We start from the raw sequence: 21,422 nt of genomic DNA, 5'->3' as shown, positions 1-21,422 counted from the left end.
ATATTTAATCTAAATAATTCAGTCTATTATATAAGTATGCATACATTTCTTTTAAAAGGTTAGAGAGTAAAAATTTCTTATTTTCATAGGTTAGTTTTGTTATGGCCAACATCTCTCTTGGAAAGTAAACATGGCAGCCGTAGCACATTCATTCACAGGTCGGAAATAAAACAAATATTTCAAAAAGAAGTGAAAAATAGTCTGAGAAAAGAAGTAGAAAATGAGAAAAAGAGAGAAAGGGAGAGTAAACACAGCGGTCTTATATTGCTGTGAAATGAGCTGGGATGACTGTTGCTGTTAAAAAACAGCAGCTTCAAACATGTTCTTCACACTTTGATTGGTCCAATGTGGGAGTTCTTAGACTCAATTTTTCCAGCAAAAAAAAAAAAATATCCTCCAGTACACAGCAGACTGGTGATTTGTACATCAAAACCAGTCGGGAGGATAGAAAATAAAATATGCCCCACCGACAGATGCTGTAGAAAGGTAATCCAACGGTTATAATCACAAAAAATGGAAAATGTCACATGGTGAAAGTTTGGAAGCTGCGTGTTGCATTTTGAGCGAAAATCAGTTTTTGAAATTAGCCTTCAGATTAAATGCATCTAAAGGCGCTGTGTGACATTATTCAGTCATTTGTAAAAAGTCAGATAATTACATCAGCGGGTGAACATTTACTTTACACTCTCCTGCAAAGCTGCTCAAAGCCCACTTATAACCGCATGGCTCCAAGATTGCAGTGAGCCATTATTGACTGAAACTGGATTCTAAATTACATGAAGACTGTTCTCCAATTCATGAAGTCTTTCTGTTGACGACTTGAGCTCAGCGCCGTCTTCCTGGCTTTGTGCCGGAGTCCCCCGTGCTGCCGATCAAACATCTCTAATTTTTAACACCGATGCCGCACGCCGCTTCTCTCTGTTCTGGCACACATTGCCCACAAATCAAATCCAGCACTCCATCACGGATTTCAAAGGGATCCTCTTAATTAAACACATTTCCCCCTGCATGTTGAATTCACACACACAGCAGATGATACGTGTCGGTGCAGCCAGCTGCACTGCACAACCAAACATCAAACGCGTTTATGTTTTATTGCTTCCCTCATTGCCAGATAACACACTGTTTCCTCTCCATGTAGCAGAAGTCCTGCAAAGCTTCTGTCCAAATGTCACGTATTAAGGCGCCCAAACAAAAGATACAGTGGTTACTCAAACGGGACTTCCTGGGTCGAATTCTTATTATTTCTTTTTCGTTTCTGTCTCACCGGTACCTGAAGGAACATGTCCCCGCTGGCACAGAGCCTGGTTTTAACTGGTTTGCAGTCTGAACGTCCAGTATTGGTTCAGGAACCTTTGTGGCCGAGTTTACAGAGCTAAATGCCAATGGTTGGTCTCAAAATCCCTCCTAAGGCCTCTGCTGAGAGTTCAAAATCTAATCGAATCATCACTGTTGCAAGGCTGCATTGTTCCTGTTCCATAAGGCTTTGAGTTTTTGTGGAGAGAACAGGTGCTCTTTTACAAAGTCGGTGGAGCTCTCCTAATTATCAGCAGAGACAGAAGTCATTTCCTGAGTTAAGGCTGATAAAATGCTTTCACTCCTACACTTTTGATTTTTCAGTCTCCTTTTCCACCTCTGCATGTCTCCTTTTTCTTCATATACTTACTTCATCCACTCAAGCATCAGAGCTATGCTACAAAGAACAGAACAGGGAAACGACATTTTAACGACATTTTAAAGGCTTTTTCTAATTTGTCATCGTTCCAGAGATAAGTTTGGGTTTAGCTCCATGGATCCTGCTGTTTACCTTTGGGTTTTCCTCACCTTTTGTTTGTTTGGTCTGTCAGTCCACATGTTCCACATCTTGGTTCTCCTCTGCCTTTGAGCTTACTGAAACATTCATCTGCCCTCCTCCTTGTTAGGTCCAGCGCATAGAGGAGTTGAACGAGCTGGACATGGAGCTTTACGACTATGCCAGGGACCTGTTCCAGCAGCGCTACCAGTACACCAGGCAGCAGGAGAGACGGCAGCAGCGCATCAAGAACCACATGCAGCAGAGCCATCAGGGTCTGGGCCTGGGCGTCAACCTGTGGCCCTCCCATAGCCGGCAAAGCTTGATGTCGACACTGGAGGACGGAGAAGGGGAGAGGGAGGAGAGGGAGGAGGGTGAGGAGGGAGGCAGAACGGAGGAGGCGGGCAGCAGGCTCCCCACAGAGGACTACATGAACCAGATTATCAACCGCTGGTAGCAGCAGAATGAGAACAAACACGCAGACATGCATATGTAATGTGAAATACATACACACACACACACACACACACACACACACACACACACACACACACACGGTGAGTGACGCCTGCATCAAAGACCCAAATGACTGACAAACTGGCAGACTTAAGCAGGTAGTTGAGCTGCAGGACTGAGAGTCAGGGTTTGCTATGGAGTCCTGGGTTTAGGCGATTGCATCAGCTCACGTTATCGAGGTTCACTCAGTTGTTATTAACACCTGCTTGCCCTAACTCCCCTCTGAGTTTCTCCGTCTCTCTTATCATCATTACCCAGTGAGCAGAGGAGAAATATTTTTAAGAGTTGCCAACAATTGAGTGTCTCATCTATCCCTCCTCCTCCTCCTCCTCCTCCTCCTCCTCCTGTATTCCTTTTGTGCTCTGTGGTCGAATATGGAGCATGAGAAAATACAATTAAGTCTGTAAATTCCCATTAATCTCTGCTAAAAGGACCAGTCTACTTCCTGGATGCTCCAATGTCAAATGGAAAGTCATGAAAGTATGCTAATGGCCTGAGAGGAACAAAGAAAGCGGTTGGAGTACAAGAGAGACTGAACTTGAAAGACTAAAGAAGCGAAGAAAGGTTGAACTGAGTTCTGTAATAAAGCTTTCTGCTTAAAAAAAAAAAAAAAAAAAAAAAAATCAGCCATTTCACCCATGAACACACTTTGGTCATGAAATCGTGACAGTTTCATTCTCATTTCAGGATGATTTCACTTGTATTTTCCTTTGTGTTTATGCTTTTTTAAAAGCAGAATTGTAATAACACTGAGACCAATATTGCTGCCTAAAGAAAAGTGATTCCTTTATTTCTTTATTTTTATTGGTTTTATAAGTCAAAGCTAATAGATTGGACGGACGTACGATGGACCATAGCCATTACTGATGCCTTGCATCTTGTTGGGCGGAGGGGAGCAGTTTCTCTCTGTTAAAGGATCCCAAAGCTCCTGTCGCTTAACAAGTTCATTATTTCACCTTTTCACTCTTTCTCTCTCTCTCTCTCCATTTTTTTTCTTTTTTTGTATCTCAGCCCTCAGCCCTGCACACAATAACGGCCAATTAGAGAGCCAAATCTCACATAGGTGCGACGAAATCAAAGGCAGAGAGAGGGAGTGAGTGTGCTGCAGGTTGTTGCCAGGAACCGTGCTGTGCGAGCGGCAAGAGCTTTGGAAGCCTCAACTCAGACAAATGCTCGAGATGGGAGTCGTGGAACTACTGGTCACCATGGCAATGTGAGCCTTTAGTGTAGTGGGTGGCATTTTCAGTTTCGCCTTTTTTTTGTTTTGTTTCGTTTTGTTTTTTGTCTGACCGAGAGCTGCGCTGTAAAAAGCAGAAGTTTTAGACAAGACTCCTTCCCACCTGCTGAAAGGGCACACACAATGCCGGTGACCCGTGCTTCATCAGAGCGAACATTTGTTTTGGTTTTTTTTACTGTTAAGCACGCACGGGGCAAGGTAGCAGTGCCTCTATGTACTGGGATCATAGTTAACATAATTATTGCCAGGTATTATGTCTGCATTATTCTACAGTAATTTCTCTGACTACTCGTGTGTCTGCGTGGATGAGTGTGTTTTCTCCGTGTGTGCGTGCGTGTGTGTAAATAGTATGTACAGTGTGCCTCTGACTGGTGTATGTGTATGCCTTTGTAAATAGTGTGCCTGACCGAGAGAGGATGCCTGAGTTTTGTGAATGACTGGTTCCATGACCAATTTTATTGTTTTTGTTTTTTTGGGTTTTTTTTGGTGGTGGAGGACAAGGCAACAAAGTCCCTCCGACAGCAAGCCACAGCAGTGTGACCATCCCAGTGATGCAAGCCAATAATAGTCCCCTCTGCCCTTTACCACCTCCTGTCCCTCCTGTCCCCGTCTCCTACACATGATGTGGTTGCATATGAGAACTGTATCAGTGTAATAATTTAAAGTTTTAAAAAAATCTACTCGTGTGACATGTCTTTACTCTTGACAGCAACATCTACAAGCAGGGATGAGTGACGACCCAGTCAGGAATGTCGACCAGTGGTTGTTTTGAACACGATAGATCGCAGAATTTGGTTTAACACCGGTTCTTGCTTGGCAAAATATCCACAGCTCTGATGCTAACAAATTTCTTGTTGAACATTTTATCTCTCCTCCTTTCCTATCAGCAAAGAGTGCTGAGACCATCACCGACGGAAGAGACCTCAGCACACTGTACATTATTGTGAGTCGGTCACATAGCGCTCTCTTCACAGACCTTAGAGGAAAATCTTACTTCTATGTTTTTTTTTTGCTTGTCATCCAGCAGCTGGTTGAATCTTGTTTGTGACCCCATAGGTGTCAGCTGTCTGGACAGAAAGATAAAATATTTCCCCGGAGTGAATTTAACATTCAAATCTAATGTTTCCATAGAGTGTGATGGCTACCGGCATTACCTCTGTGAAAATATCTGATTTAAACGCTGGTTTTGCCCCAAGTCATCAGTCCAGAAATAACTTGGGAGACCTGCTACTGGATAACTGGCAAAAAAAAAATATAATGTTTTGACTTTTTGCCTGAGGTTATCATAGGGAGCACTATGTGAATGAGTCACCTATTAACATACAGACTGCTGAAGTCTCCAGTGCTGTACGAACAGCAGGTTGTATCAGCTGTAGCTAATTCATATTACTTCAGTAATACGTGAACAATGACTCTTTAATGGTGTCTGTACTTGGCCAAAGATGGTTTGTTTGAGATAGGAAACATCGCTCACCACTGTGGGTGGACCGTAATAGTTCAACAAAACCAGCAGGTGGTTACGGCTGTCCACGGGATCTGACTGAATGTGTCATGTTAATTTCAGAAGAAACTTTTCTTAATATTTCAAGATGATCAACTTAACAGTTCTGTATCAGGACTTAGGGTATTTTGGAGCAAGTTGCTTGCGTAACAAACAACAAGTTACACCTGTTGTTTCAATGTGTTGCATACATTTAAGTATATGTTAGAATTTCCATCTCATTTTCAGGTTGTTGTAGGTGCAGGTTTTAAACATGTAAAACTTCTGCCACTTCAGCATACAAAAGTGATTACAGATCTTCAGATTTTGATTAATTACAATCCAAAATTAGAGGAGGTTTATTGAGATATTGTAATTTGATTTTAATGCTGGATTCATATGCCATAAATTGTTATTGAAACCCAACCCTATCCACATGCAAAGATTTAGAGCAATAAGAGGGGGAAAGCAATAAGGTTGGGCAGAGAAGGTCAAAGTGGGAACGAAAAAAGACATGTCACACCACGATTTAATCAAACTGAATGTAGTAATAAACGTTTGGTGTCATCCAGGAGCCAAGGGAAAGATGCCATGCTTACCACACTTCCTTGGTATTATTAAGGAAAAATAATATGTTGCATACTGTTGTTAACATTAGATTTTTTTTGTTAAGTTGTCCACCACCCTCTTGTTAAAGCTCAACTAATCACCCGTGTCTCTCCTTTTTGATCAACTCCTTTCAGATCAGGGATGATAGATGAATTGAAGGAGAGAAGAACAAGGGGAGATGATGAAAGGTATCGGGATACATTCAGAGCCAATGTGCTGCTTTTTGTGTAGCCTTCAGAGTAACGCAAACGGACACGGGAAGAGAGCTCTCCCTTTTTTGTGTGTGTTTCATATTAGATTAACTTCTCCTTCATTGTACTGTTGAAACTGGAGACTCAAAAATACTGCGGCTCCAGGCGTTTTAGCCACAACCTCTTTTTCAAAGTCAGTCCTGCTCTGATGTTGGATCATGTTTGGGCTCCATACTGATATCTGGCTCTGCATTAGTGGTTAAAGACAGAATACAAAACTGACACTCTACCTTGAGAGTGTATTTATTTTCAGCGAAGCAGTCCACAGACATACCTGAACAGTGTGTGACAGAAAGAGTGAATCCTTTCACTGAAATTATTCCAGGAATCGATGCTGTAAAGCTATACTCAAATATTTTATGTCTCATCACTATGTATATCTGATGTCTTAACAGCTTTTCCTTCGTGACAATGAAGCAACCCAGATGTCGCTAACATCATCCTGTTTTTTTTTTATCTTATTTTTTTTGTTAAAAAGAGTGTGATAGAGACCTGTTTTTTGGTTTTTGTTTGTTTTGTTTTTTTGGATCAGTATACAGTCTGTCTCTGGCTCCTTCTGTATGCATCATTCTAGGTTTGTTTCTTATGATTGCAAAAATGAATCATCAAACCACCAATTAAAATATTTCATTTTTACAGACCTGACTGTGTTGGGGTTGTCACTGCATATCATTTATAATGTTTCCCACTCTGTCACTCTATTATCAAGCACACAGGCACGAAAATCATCTAACCTCTCACTTCTTTTTTTTTTTTCTCGAACGGAAACTTTTCAAGAAACATTTCAAGTTCAGTTGCTTGGAATGTCCGAGGTGTACCGAACCTGAAATGCAGCCAAATGCTCATCTGAGATTATGTTTTCTTTTTTGAGTGTGGGAGCTTTGCCTTCCAGGTTTCTGCTCTTCCATCCAGAAGCCAATCTGTAACTAGAGGACATTTCTACCCATCGTCTACACTAACCACAGGACCGTGACCCCATAAAGTAACCCCCCCTCCCCCCATGACAACCTTAGACATGTCAACTGTGATCTACAGCCCAATTCAATCTGCAGCCACACAGGACCGGCCCAACACACGTGCACGCGCACCCGCACACTTCTTCCTCAGCCGTGGCAGGTCGGCGTTTGGTGGGCAGGGGACAGAGACAGCAGGCCGGCATAGATATCACACCGCGTCCTTGGCTCCTTGGTGGAGCATGCAGAGGTAGAGTAGAGGGAGCAGAGCACAGGCTTTTTCCATGTCTCATCAACAGTTCATTGAGCTTCAACTTTAACCCACCCAGTGCGGGGTGGAAAATAATTTCCCTGGACAGTGACAGGCAGGGTTCGCCGACTGGAGGGGGATCAGAGTGTGCAAAGAGCACCGACCACAGCAAGAGTGTAAGAGATGAGGAATCAGAGAGCATCTGTATGTGAGACAGGAGGGAAGAAAGGATGTTTGGTTTTTGTTTTTTTTTTTCTCTGACATATGAACAGAGAAACAAAGTGAAATGAGGGGAACCAGGAGAGAAAAGGCAGGATGTGCAGCTTCTCTGGCAGCTGGTACGTGGTGTATTGGACTGAACGCAGTCTTTAATCCTCCCCATAGCTCTGGGTCGCTGTCATTTCAAGTACAGCTGGACTAAGCAAACAATAATGGCTCAGCCAGTGCAAAGTGCTGGACAGCTTTTGTTTTGGTGAACATGTGCAGGCGAGTGTTTGAGAGAAAGTGCTCCTGCAGTGGGAATCGGGCTCTGAGTGATTGTACGGGCTCTGGCTGCAGTCCATTATTAGGAGGTCAAACTGCCTGCAGCTCCTCATTGCCAGTCCCATGCTTCTTTCATTCGAACAAAGAGGCACTGGCATTATTATCTCTTATTTTCAGTGTGGAATTCTGCAGATAAGTTCACACTGAGTGCCTCGCTTACATGCATCAGAGCCAGGCTATTGTAGTTCTGGAGGATTGCCCTGTTGGCACAGCACTGGTCACCATGGAGCTCGGTCGTCTCTCTCTGGTTGACACATTTCCAGCAGCTGCATAGCTAAGACCTTCATCATCAAATATACAATGGGGATAAATCTCTATACACAAACAATTTGCAGAGTTTCAATACCCTGTAAACGCACAGAGAGCGCAATCCAGTGTGGGGGTGTACATTTTCCTTCAGCAGTAAAATAAATACGATTTGATCGGACATCCGGGGTCGTTATCTGACCTTCCACTCCGGGTTTGGCTAATCTCCCAGGTCAACAGCAAGTCACCTCTCATGATACTAAAGGATTGAATGGAAGAAGCCAACCTCCCAGGCAGCACTCTGGAGCACTGACAGACTAACACCAGTGGGATTCCAGTCTGAGGAATCCCACAGTCCCATTATGGTCTACACTGTGTGTTTATTATGTTTGTGTGCGTGTGTGGAGGAGTTGTCCAGCAGCTCATAAAGAGCTGATCCGTTGCAAACTTATTAACCTAAGCATAAAAGTCTGATAAATGTTGATGCTGGAGAAAGGAAGCGGATACAAACCCTGGCACAGGGCCGAACATGAGCTGTAAAGATGTTTATTTATGTGTTAACTGTTGCAAACATCAGTGTAACCAAGACTGCCCTCGTCTCTGCCTGTATTTAAGACCAGACCAGCCCAGTGTTTTGATGGCCGTAATGTGGTGAATTAGCTTCATGTTGGAGACCCCGGATGACCCCCATTATGCAGTCGGGGACACATTTAATTAGCAGCAACTCACGTGAAGCGACAAAATGTATTAATATTAATGGAGGTTTAATTGAGGTCGTTTTGGTCCCCTGTTGAGGCTTTCAACCTCTAAAATGGCTGACGTGGGTGATAGTGTGAGGAACGGGAGCAAACAGCCTGGGTTCGCTATTTCCTATGTGACCCCGGAGAAGATGACAACCATCTCCCATAATTCATCTGAAGATGTCACCTTCCTGACAGATGAACAGGCCCTATGGGCAGCGTGTGCTGGAGCTCTACTTGCAAGGACTGTCTAGTGAGGACGTTTTGGCCTGTCGTCATAGGGATACCGCTGATTTTCACGTTAGACTGTGTGTGTGTGTGTATAAGTGTGTGTGCGTGCGTGCATGGCTCTACACGTGTGAGGTGTCTTGTGCGCGTGCACTTCAAAGTGAAGGTCAAATCCAGCAGGATAATTAATGTCGCTGCTTTTTATATAATGTTAAATCAAACCCTGGAACTGCTCCCTCTGGAGGATCAGCTGTCCAATTTAATTTGAGCTGCAGAGCGAGTAAATGAAAAAAGCAAGACCCATGTCCCCACACCCTGGGACAGTGTCTCTGTGCTTTTCATCTTCTTTTTTTATCAAGACACAACAGGTGGACAGGGAGCCTGGCACATTTTACCAACACGCCCCAATGGGACAGTCCACCCAGACGACACAGCCTATCACACAAATTCAAGGCAAAGGTTTACAAAATGGACCTCACAATTCCCAGGTGCCTTTTACAAAATGAGAGCAAGTTCAGGCTCTCTACTTTTTCATTACCACATAACAAATACTGTTAACCAAAGAGACAGCTTTGGCTTATTATAAATACAGGATTTATTTCCCATGACTATCACACCATGCTTTCAGCAAACCTAATTTCCATGAGCTGTTTTTCAAATTAATATGCACTGTTTTCTAAAATCAAGTCTGGATCACCTCAGTGTCTACTGTAAAATTAGTGTGGGAGCCCTAAACTTATTTATATGCACAGCATTACAGATTTAAGCCACCAATCTGTACCTTCTTCCTTTGAAAGGCCAAATTCTTTCTAAAATTCATCTAATTATAACTATGTGAGTTTCTTATGATTTATACTGTATCCATCATGAGCAAATTCTCTATTAAACAAAAAAGAAGAAGATATACTCAAACCTACATACAGTTATGTATGTCTGCATGTACAAAGCCATATACTGTACACACATATACTCACACAGAAGTACCTTCTTACACACACACAGCTTACACACAAGCATAGAAATGTATTTATACACATGCAAATACACACCTGCATACAGAAATAACTACCATCCTACTATCTATTCTATTAACATAATGTGTGAGTTTTGGAACTGACTGCAGAGATTTTAGTAATCCTGTAATCCTGCACAAACAGTAAACAATATAAGAACATTGAGACATTTTGTGTTTCACAGCCGTAGGAGATGCTTTCAGATAAACTCATTTGGATTCAATATCTTAAACACTTTTCTAAGAACCCATGGAGCCTGCAATTAATGAAGCGTCAATGGATCAACTCCATAAAGGTGTCACCTGTTCTGATTTGTAGCTGGAGACAGTTGGGTTAATAAATATTGGTTTCATGGTTGAAATAGTACACTGTAAATTATGCTTAGGATGGGGTTTTCATTAACTGATACAAATAATCAGTGACCACTACCAAGCAGACATTTTATATTAGATATCCAGTAATGAGTTCTGTTCTTCAACACTTGTGCAGTGCATGAGTAATGGCGTAGATCACATCTTTTCAGCCACTCACATTTGTATTTTTCAATGTAAAAAAGTGTCATTGTTGAGCAGAAATACAGTTTTAGCTTTTATTATAAGCCTCTTTTAAAAATAAATATTGTTGAGACATTATAAGATCAACAAAATAAAAGAAAAATGTTGACAGCAAACCTGTTAGCTTGTTCTCCAAACGGTCAAGATCATTAAGATCTTGAAAAAAAATAATAGCAGCAGTAATTTTTGAATTGAGTTGTTTAAAAAGACCAAAAACATACATTTAGTTTGTTTGGTTTGGAAGTTAGGTATTGGGCAGTGAAGTTATCAGTTTCTCTACATTTTATTTTATTTTATTTTATTATCACTCAGCGGAAAGGGCAATTTTGTGATCAAGTGACGTTCCACTGTTGCTCGGAGGATTTTCTGTAATTTTGAACAGGCAAAATTGTGGTTACCTAATTTGTCTGACAGGACCCGCCCACCACTAGCGGAAGATGAATGCAGGAAGCTACGGAGCCGGCTTCGGTGAGAATATATCATTCATTTTTTATGTGATGAAATCCTAAACGACTGTTTCCAATGCTGGTTATTATTGTTTTAGGGACTGCAACATTAGCAGAATGTGAGAAAACCGAAATACGTAAAATCGGCTTGTTTTCCTTTGGTGTAAGAAGAATTAGCTAGCTGCGGCTAACGTTAATTTTCACATAGCGTTAGCTCGCCGTTAGTTCATCGACTGTTCACTGTTGTTATTGGTGTCTGTGTAGTGGACATTAAAGATGTTCAGGCCACTCAAACCTAAATACGTGACAATGTTCTTGCAGGTAGCAGTATTCTACCTGCAAGAACCAAATCTTACCTTTACCTTACAGCTCAGGGGATTGTCACTGAAAAAAGTCAGGATGTCTTAAGTATGCGCTCATTGGGTGGAGGAGCCACGCTGAACTTTCCTATTGGACAGAGATCGTAGCGCTTTTTGTTTACTAGCTGAAAACCACTGTTCTGATTTCAAATACACGGAACTATCCGTAAGAATATGATGTCTCCCTCTTCATGGTTTCCGGTCACTGTCCCACCTTATGTCTTGTATCCCGAGTATCCCAGATTTTGTCTAGACCTATGGCTAACCCATGGATAACATGCTAGGGGGCAAAAATTGGCTGTTGGGCCCCTCTTGATCTTCCAACTCCTGTCCTCTTTGAATGCGTCCTGTAACCCCCAAGCTTCAGTCATATGCAGAGCTCACAACAAATTGTATAAACTAAATGTAAATGAGTAAATTAATTGACTGATAGATTTAAGAATTTGCAGATTTTCCTCATCTAAACTTCACTGTTAACTGACTAGTTCAGGGTTTTGGACTGCTGGACCAATTAAACAAGATATTTATTGAGGTTACCTTGTTTTTTTTTTTGTTTTTTTAAAAAAAAACATTTTCATTGTTTTCTGACGTTTTATAGACTGTTTTAAGTCATTAATCCAGAAACTGTGAGTAGACTGACGATGATTGATTAGGAAATAAACATAACTTGCAACCACAGTGGAATATAGATAGTCCAAGGTTCACTCAATGTAAGATAGTTTTCAGTGATTTGATTAAGCACAATTGCCCAGTCCAGCATAATATGAAAAAATATAGGGTCTTAAAACTTGAATCCAGTACAAAAAGGACCAGAGCAGACCCTTCCTGTTCAGGAGGCTGAGGGCTTTTGGAATACAGGGTTCACTCGTCAGGAGCCTTTACGACATCAGCCATCTTTTATGGTGTGTCTGCTGGGCAGGCAGCATCTCTGCCCGAGACAAAAAGAGGCTGGACAGACTGGTGAGGAGGGCTGGCTCAGTCCTGGGCTGCTCCCTGGACTCAGTGGATGAGGTGGGTGACAGGAGGATGATAGCCAAGCTGTCGTCCATGCTGGAGACCCCCTCCCACCCCATGCAGGGCACTCTGACAGCACTGGGCAGCTCCTTCAGTGACAGACTGCTACATCCGCACTGTGTGAAGGAGAGGTACCGCTGCTCCTTCCTGCCCACTGCTGTCAGACTCCACAGCATTCACAGCTGATAGACTGGACGTTTAAGCTGATGAATGTGTTAACTGGACAATGAAATGTGCAATAATGGGACAAATGGTCACACCAGACCTGTGCAATAATACATGTGTAGTAATAATTGTGCAATAATCCTTACTCATGTAACACTACTACAAGAATCAGTACCTTCATACGTAGTCCCTAAAACAAATCTGTACAATAATTAATCCATCCACTAATCATAACTTGAGGGAATCTAGTGTAAATAGTCTTTCTTTTCTGTACTTTGTATAGCTGCAGGTACTTGTTTCCTGTGTATTTATTCTGTTTGAATGCACATCCTTGAGCTGAGATGAATTGTAACTTGCATCATAAAGGATGTCAAAAGCATCTCCACTAATTATCTGTTATCAGATGTTGCCTTCCACCCATTTTTTATTGTAACTGTTACAAACCAGACCACTGCTGAAAAAAAGGACATAGTATAGTCAGATGGAAGGCTAGCAATGAGGTTTCAAGACTGTTCAGTTTGTTTGGCAAATCTGTGGTATCCTAACAATATGCCTAAAGTCAGAATCAGTCAGCACTGTGGAGTGGGCAGATTCTAACATCTCGTCCCAGGCTAGTATCACAGTGTCACCAAGGATGTTAGCCTATATTGATACATATCACAAGTAGCATTACAACAGCATACTTTTCATGGTACTGACACTGTCTCAGAAAATGTCACCTAGGTATTTCTGATGATCATGCCCAGGTATCAGTTTAGCACACATTAAATGTGAACAGTTGGTCTTTGTGTAGTCAGGAATTTGAGTTCATGTAACAATACATTTTCACTCTCGCATATGGGCTTGGTCCCAGTGTACCCTCAGTGTGCTCTGAATGCAGTCCCACCTGTGTTTTAGATGTCCTTGTGTCATCGAAGATGCATTTTGGTGCAATATGTAAATAATGCTGAGCTTGATCTCTCCTCTCTGACTCTGTAACACATATTGATGGCTGATTATCCTGTCATTTCTGTGAACTCAAATGTCCTATCCAAAATCTGCTCCAAGATAATTGGAGCCCACCAAAGAGCCTTGTGCTCCGTCTGGGAGTAACAGGTGGTCTTGAAAGCGAAAGGAATTATCAGCCAACTGAACCATGTTTTGTCCAGCAAATTCACTGTGAACAAACTGTAATATTAAGTCATTTATTCCCTCTACTGTCAGGCTACTGAACACAGACTATAGACCTTTTAAGTGTTACATTATTTCAAATTCAGTTAATGATAAGAATAACAAAATGTTTTTGTTGCTGATGCTTGTCTGACATACTGTATATTTGTCTTGCCTGTGAATTCTGGAGTTGTATGTATGAACTGGGTAAGCTGCAAACAAACTGCACTTCTTGGGATCAAAACAGTCTGATTCTGAACTCTTGTTTCAGGTGTAGGCTTCGGGATGTGGTTTCTGTGTTTCCTGCTGCTGTCGCTGCTCTCTGAAGTGTCTGGGGGTGCAGACTCTAAGGCTGTCACCACCACCCTTACAACCAAATGGGCAGATACTCCTCTGCTGCTGGAGGCCAGGTATGACACTGCTCAGCTGTAGCAGCCATTTGGCCGCATTACACTTGACATTAAAATTTTAGAAGCAGATAATAGATAAGTCATTGTCCTGAGGGCTTGTAGGTCATTACTGAGACTGACCTGTAAGTAAGTTTAAACTTCTGTCTCACTGATGTGTCCTTGAGCAAGATACTGAATACTTAAAAGCTTCAGATGCTGCACTGTGTGCTGTAGCTGACCCTGTGCTCTAACTTTGACGAGCAGTATGAAATCCTTTCTCAAGTTCATTATTCATCCAAATGTAGCTTTTAAAAATGTACAGACACTATGCACAGATGGCATATATACATGCACAGCTGATAAAACTGCCACCTTCAACCGCTTCTTCCTCAGTGAGTTCCTGGCAGAAGAGAGTCAGGAGAAGTTCTGGGACTTTGTGGAGGCCAGTCAGAACATAGAAGGAGAACATGATGGTAAAGTAAAGCTGCCTAAACCACTATAGACCTGCTTTCACTTTCTGTGTCTGTGTTGCAAGCAGCTGATTTATGATGTGTACACAAGCCTCTTGGCAGCAGTTGCAGTGTCAGTGTTTTGGCCAAACACTTATGCAAGCAGTTACATGATAGAATAGCACTGCAAACTGTAATGTTGTTCATTTATCTCTGAGTGCCACGTTAAAACACTTAGACTTATCTTACTGTGACAGAATTAAAGAATCAGTGTTAAACTGTTAAATACAGCCAGAGAAAACACATCATTAGCACATCACTTCTGTTTGTGCTTATTGTCCTCATGCAGACACAGATCAGGCCTACTATGACCTGATCGTGAAGAAAGCCAGTGCCTTTATCAGCTCCGTCCAGGTGAACATGCTGAAGTTCGCCCTCTCCTTAAGAGCCTACTCTGCAACAGTACACTCCTTCCAACAGGTACCAGGAGGATGAATCAGTATCATGTTTGAGTGCTTGTACATACATGTCAGGAGTGTCATTCTTTTAAAAGCGTGTCAAAGATCCTGTTGTTCTTTTTTCTTGTTTAGATAGCATCCAATGAGCCTCCTCCATCTGGTTGCTCAGCATTTTTCAGCGTCCATGGAGAAAAGACGTGTGATGCAGAAAGTTTAGCAGCACTGCTGAAAACAGCACCTGCGAGGTGAATAAAGACACGTAGAATTGAGACATGAGGATGATATGTCAGTAAAACATTGACTTACTCTGACTTCACTGTCTCTCTCTCTCTTTCTCTCTCAGACCAAAGCCATATCTTTTTAAAGGTGATCACAAGTACTCAGGATCCAATCCAGATGCTCCTGTTGTCATTCTCTACGCTGAATTTGGGACACCAGATTTCCAGAGGCTTCATCAAGTCATAGTATCCAAAGTTAATGAAGGCCTAGTGACGTATGTTCTCCGCCATTACCTGGCTGTAGGTATTTTCTCTCACACTTTGAATAAGTGAACGATGTATATAATAATCCTTGAATATTTTTGAAATTGTTGAACTGTGAAACATAAGGTCACCATGAGAAATTTGGATCTGTTATCTGGATAATGACACCTGACCTAATGGTCTTTAATGGGTTTTAAAGGGTTGGAAGTGCGAATAGACATGTGTCCAAGGTAGCGGGAAGTAGCGAACAGACTTCATTTCGAAACTGATTTTTGCACTATTGCTACTATTTGTAGCTCTGTCTGAGCTTGAAGAAGTAGAGTTAGGTGACCTTTCAACTTGCTTGGTTAATTCGTTTTCCTCTTGAGAAAGTGACTCAGCTAAGATCTGATCACAATGCAAGCTTGACCCCCCCGCCCCCCCACCAAATGTGGTCTGGCTGGTCGGATTTTTTTTCTTTATCCGTTTATCCATTTGCACATTGCTTTAGAAATACAACTAAAAGACACAGATTGATTTTAAAATATACCCTAAATGAGGCCTAGGAAGCAGATTTGAAAAAATTATCAATGTGACTTTGGGGTTTTTTTGCATGTTGTCCTTGTGACAAGAGAGGTTGTCAGCTAAAATCATCCCAAAGTTTCTTGTGTGACTGGATGCTCTCTCTTCCATCCACAACAGCCATCATGGTTTCTGGTAGTACTTTGCAGCCTCCACAAGTAAATGAACTGTATGTATCTGTATGAACGTGAGGCAGGATGTAAACCCATTTATGTTTTCATTTATCTTCATCCTAAACACACATATATATATAAAAACCTCTAACTTGGCTCCTTATTTCACCTGGGATGAAAAGGACCTCTTCAGTGTAACATATCAAGTTGAGGTTGGGTTACTTCTTCCTTCACATGCAGATACAGTTGACATTTTTTCTCCTGTAATTATGCTAAATTATTCTCACCATCTGTCAGTCAGGCATGAGGTCCTGGGCACTGGAGAGGTTGTAACACTTGATGCTTTTCCTCTTTACTTCAGAAGCTTCGAGACCAATCAGGATGCAGTTAGTGTCTTTGGCACTTAGCAAGCAACAGCTGGTTGTCTGTCATCGTGGACAGGAAAAGCGCTTTTCTTTGTAATGCGAGTGAGATTCGTTTTTTTTTTTTTTTTTTTTTTAAAGCAGAGCAGATGATGGGTACAAAGAAGTTGATGGAGCCTTTTACAACAACAGAAGCCACCCAGTCACACATGTTTTCTGCTTATTTAGTTGTATATGGATCGGAAACATAGTTAAGTTGGCTGTAAGTACAGCCAGAATAAAGTGAGCTGCACAGCTTGGTTGCTGTCGGGCAATGTGACAAACTGTCTCATCTTTTTACAATGCTTCATCCTTTCCCTCCAGAAACCAAGTGGAAAGAGGGTCTATCTGTCTGGCTATGGAGTGGAGCTGGCCATCAAAAGCCAGGAGTACAAGGCAAAGGATGACACGCAAGTCCAAGGTGCACACACACACACACAGAACACACACTATCGATGAGCTCGTGTCCACGATGGTGTAATCCCAGAGGGGTCTTCATGTGAATAACGAGTTAATTGATTGTGGTTTCAGGGGCGGAGGTGAATGCTACAGTGATTGGAGAGAACGATCCGGTGGACGAGGTCCAGGGATTCCTTTTTGGCAAACTGAAGTGAGTGACTTTGTGTCAGCCCGTGCTAAAAATTCAAAGCTTGGTTTAATTCCAGGAACTGCACCACCCTTGCACTAGAGTTGTCTTTTTTTTTCCCCCTTGTCTTCTTCTTTTCCAGTGTTTTCCCTCCCTGACCATAACCCCTGATTTCCGACTGTTTGTTCTGAAAATAAACAAATCAGGCAACTCATTCTCCCATTTGTGCTTAATTCTCTCCTCTGCTGTTCTCTCACCAGGACCCTGTACCCTGAGCTCAAAGAACAGTTGAAGGAGTTGAGAAAACATTTGGTAGAAAGCACCAATGAAATGGCACCCCTGAAAGTTTGGCAAATGCAAGGTGGGTTTCTTCTCCATAGCATTTTCCTCTTTCTTCAATCAGCAGAATTTCTCCTCTGCTTCCTGCTGTGTCATGGTTGCATATGTAGATACATTTATTGCACTTAATGAACAGCAGAGTGAAGCAGATATTTTAAAAATGAGTGGGCCAACATCTTGTCAGGCAAACAAAAAAAAAGCAAGAAAAACTATTCGGATAGTATTTTTTGAGTGCAAAAAGAATCAAATGCAGGTATTTGAACGGAGAAGTTTTAATACTACTTGGTTATTTCGGTGGATGGTATCGAGTACCAGTACCCAGCCCTAATTTTAATATCCTCTGAAGCTGTATGATAGGGTGTTAACTCAGCAAGAAAGTAATGAAAAGGAGCAAAAACCTGAACATCTCCTTGATGTACAGTGATATATATTGTATCTCTAAAGACAAAGTTTAGGTGCAAAACTTAACTGTTTGTTTAGTTTAGATTTTTCCTAATGAGGAAATGTTTTTCAAAATCTTGTGGTCATTGAAAAATAACCAATCCCAGTTAGAGAACTTGCATCCCTGTTGCGAATGTGCTGTCAGTGCTGTTGTTTCAGTAGTTTTTGATTTATTCTGCGTAGGCACTGATTGTAGATAAATAAGCCGGACTTATTATTGGCTTACGTTGCTTTAACAGTGAGATCATTCCATCAGTGAATCAAACTTGCGGGGGAAAATGTGTTTGTCTCATTCTGTAATCAATGACCATGGTCGATCAGTGTTCTCTTGATACATGGGAGCCATATTATCTTGAAGATATGAGAGCATCATCTGCTGGAACATAAACGCATTATTGATTACGGTTACATCATCGGTCGGATTATGTATTTGAACGCACTTCCACTGACGTAATTGTCTGCGCTGTTGAACTGTGTTCACTTTTCCATCCGTCTTACACGTATGTTGTCACTTTACTGGTTTACTTGTTTTTGCTTCGCTTGAATGTGTGAGTCTTATTTCTGTTGTCGTGTGTGGTCAGGATGAAAGCATGAGGCTGCTTTGATTGTGGTGAATAAAGGATGTGAGGGGATGAGAGAGAGCTCGACTGTCAGACTGTCATGAGGGCGTCTGTCTTTATCTTCTGCCCCACTGGGGCTCATTAGCTCAGCCTGTTTACAAAGAGCAGGCGACCCCCAGGGGCTAATAATCACACAGGCTACAACACCATTACAGCAATGCTCACTGCACTGAAGTAATCCTCACTGCACTCTTCCTCTCCTTTGTGTCCAAATGCGCTGTGGGTTGTGTCTTCACGTATACACGTCTATATATTCATTCTTAATCCTGCCTTCAGTCCTTTTGATGCTTTGAGAATTAATGCCTCAGATGTGAAGACAGCCATGTTAACATGGAACTATTTGCTAATTAATATGTTAATTAGCTTAACTGATGAGTTTTGTTGACATGCTGGCAACATGGTTCTGGGGCATCAGTTGGTCGGTAGAGCTACCACTTTGGTCCAGCATCAGATTTCTCTGCAGCAGTTAGGGGCCTTGCCATGAAACTTTGCAAAGACATTCATGGTGTCCAGAGGATGCATACATTCCTAATGTGGCTTCAAAGCGGTATTTGGAACTAAGTGTACCACACAGTTCGCTGTGGTCTACTGCATAACATACTGTACTGCGGCAGTAAGATGGACTTGTGACGGACAATCATCAGCAGACATGAAGAAGTTTATGGCCTGCTGGATTTAGCCAGACTCAGTCAGTTGCTTTTATTTTTGTTGAAAGTTTCTCTTTTTCTGTACTCTGCCGTGTGTTTCCTCATCTCCTCTCTGCCTTTGTCAGATCACCTCTTTCTCGTTTCTTTGCCCTCTTTTCCTACCAACCATCATAGATCTGAGTTTCCAGACAGCAGCTCGCATTCTCGCCGCTCCCGCTGTCGATGCCCTCAACGTCATGAAAGACCTCAGTCAGAACTTCCCCACCAAAGCCATGTAAAGAAGAAACACACAAACGCACACAGCAGCTACAATCAGATGGTTTGGTTTACACAGTTATTGACAGGTCTCCAGTTTTACAGTTCAGGTCTGCCCTTATTCCCCTCACAGGTCCATCACTAAAACTGTGGTCAACTCTGAGATCCGCAAAGAGATCGGCGAGAACCAAAAGGTACATCTTTATTTGTTTTCACAGGAAATGAACATATACATTTTGAACAGAGACTGGTGTAAATAATTCACAGACACGTGTACATCATCACAATTAAGAAAAAACAGTTATGAGTGTTAATGCGCATTTGCTTGTACAACCTTTAAAATGTGCCAGTGAAATAAGAAAGCATTACTTCTTTATTTTTTATTTCTTTTTTCTTATTTTTACTTCATTTTATTTTTGTTAGTTTATCCAATAACCTGTTTTTCATCTGTGAGTCATCTTTAGCTCTCCTTCTGTTGTTTTTTTAATACCATGAAAACACCCATGTTATCATTATGGGATGAGCTGGGCTTTATTTTATATTGTTTTTATTGCCGTTAAATCCCATGAAAAGATAAAACCCAGCTGTGTTAGACTGTTGTTCATCTCTTTTCTGCTCTGTTGTGGCTCTCAAGCCCAAGCCCATCCTTTCCTACTGAACCTGTGAAGCTTCAAAAATAGGTCACAAATGTTGCCTCAACAGAAATGACACAGCGCGTTCATGGTAATGATGGGCCATCTCATCTTCTCTTCTTCTTTTTTCCCAACACTAATTGTTGCTTGATTTGTTGTAATTTGTTGCTTTTGTCCTTTTTTGTAGAATTTATCGACAATAACAAAAATATATAATATTTTCAGCCTTATCACTTATCTCCTTCACTACCGTCTGACTTTTGGCAGAATTGATATTGATCTCACTTTGTTTTTACATTTGCACATTTTCCTTATTTTTTTCTTTATTCGTGCCCAATACAATCTGATTGTGTGTGTGTTTTTTATTTTGTGCTCCTATTTAGGATTAAATTTCCAGTGAGATTTATTGTAAAAATATACATTTTTGTTTGTTTGTTTTGTTTGTTTTTCATTGTCTTTTCATTCTAGTATTTTGGGGCTCTTTTTGCCTGTTACTATATAGTGATCATAGACCAGAAATTATGTTTTCTTTTGTCGATTTTTTTTTTTCCTCTGTTAATTCTGTTTAAAATTGCACTGCACCTTTAGCATCTTTCATTCCTCTGTCTTATCCTAATTGAGCATGCAGATACTTTCCCTTCCTGCTGACTGTGTTGCCCAGTAGTCAGAGATAAATTAGTTTTAGCTGTTTACCAATCCAATCCAACAAAGGATAAATAAAGAACAGCAGAGAGCATTATTGCACACAACCACAAACCCTCAGCCTCTCAGTCATCTTTAGGGAAATATGTGACGCTGAGAACTGCCTTGGTGTCTTTGTTTCTTTTATTCCCCCCTCACCTTTTTTGCCAGATGATATATTGTAAACAACATCTCACTTGAAAAGCATTCAGTTTTTGACAATGTGTTTGGCTTTCCTCCGCTAATGGAATAGGTAATCATCCCTTTTTCTTGTCAGATATTTTTTCACTCCTCTTCCCATCCTCACCCCTCTTTCCCTTCCTCAAGCTGTGCTCACATTATCTTGGTGTGCAGACAGGAGTTTGGGTGGGTGGTGGCGTTGGGGTGAGCGGCAAACATCCTAATTACTGAATCGGTGATTCATTCGGCAGGCGCGCTGAGTCCTGCAGCGAGAAATGATTATTGATTGAAGTAGTTTGGACACATGCACTTGTCTTGCACACAGACATTTCTCTCTCTCTCTCTCTCTCTCTCACACACACACACGCACACACACACTGTTTAAGTGGGATGAACAATATTTGTGTTAATCATGTCTTGTTGTAATTGCAGTGTCTAGAGTATGATTAATCTGACGTCTTTGTCTTTCCATAATGAGATTTGACTGCGCCAGAATGACTTTGAGCTTTCCCTTTTGCCCGTGCAGACACACAGACACTCACGCAGCTACTCACAGCCGTGCACACACCCTTTCTCTAATAATTAGATTTGTTTAGTGTGGTGTTTGATTGCTCTAAACAGACTGATTTTAAACAGAGCTGTC

The 21,422-nt window shown here is 41.5% G+C and overlaps 2 protein-coding genes across 2 annotated transcripts in view; both read left to right on the top strand.

Annotated features, from left to right (window-relative positions):
* hs6st1a (heparan sulfate 6-O-sulfotransferase 1a) overlaps nt 1–6,525 on the top strand; it is a 53,017-nt gene extending 46,492 nt beyond the window's left edge. The window contains exon 4 of the mRNA XM_046413215.1: nt 1,923–6,525. Coding sequence (XP_046269171.1) covers nt 1,923–2,249 — 327 coding nt within the window. The 3' untranslated portion in view covers nt 2,250–6,525. The remainder of the gene's footprint in view (nt 1–1,922) is intronic.
* A 4,224-nt stretch (nt 6,526–10,749) lies between these two features.
* The window catches only part of uggt1 (UDP-glucose glycoprotein glucosyltransferase 1), a 27,433-nt gene continuing 16,760 nt past the window's right edge, over nt 10,750–21,422 (top strand). The window contains exons 1-11 of the mRNA XM_046413209.1: nt 10,750–10,880; nt 13,817–13,955; nt 14,328–14,407; nt 14,733–14,863; nt 14,974–15,086; nt 15,185–15,359; nt 16,723–16,819; nt 16,930–17,008; nt 17,245–17,345; nt 19,206–19,305; nt 19,420–19,480. Coding sequence (XP_046269165.1) covers nt 10,850–10,880; nt 13,817–13,955; nt 14,328–14,407; nt 14,733–14,863; nt 14,974–15,086; nt 15,185–15,359; nt 16,723–16,819; nt 16,930–17,008; nt 17,245–17,345; nt 19,206–19,305; nt 19,420–19,480 — 1,107 coding nt within the window. The 5' untranslated portion in view covers nt 10,750–10,849. The remainder of the gene's footprint in view (nt 10,881–13,816; nt 13,956–14,327; nt 14,408–14,732; nt 14,864–14,973; nt 15,087–15,184; nt 15,360–16,722; nt 16,820–16,929; nt 17,009–17,244; nt 17,346–19,205; nt 19,306–19,419; nt 19,481–21,422) is intronic.

This window comes from Scatophagus argus, chromosome 15 (genome assembly GCF_020382885.2).
Source record: "Scatophagus argus isolate fScaArg1 chromosome 15, fScaArg1.pri, whole genome shotgun sequence".
Lineage (NCBI taxonomy): Eukaryota > Metazoa > Chordata > Actinopteri > Scatophagidae > Scatophagus > Scatophagus argus.
The sequence above is the reverse complement of the archived record's forward strand: the minus strand, read 5'-3'. Positions and strand labels throughout refer to the sequence as shown.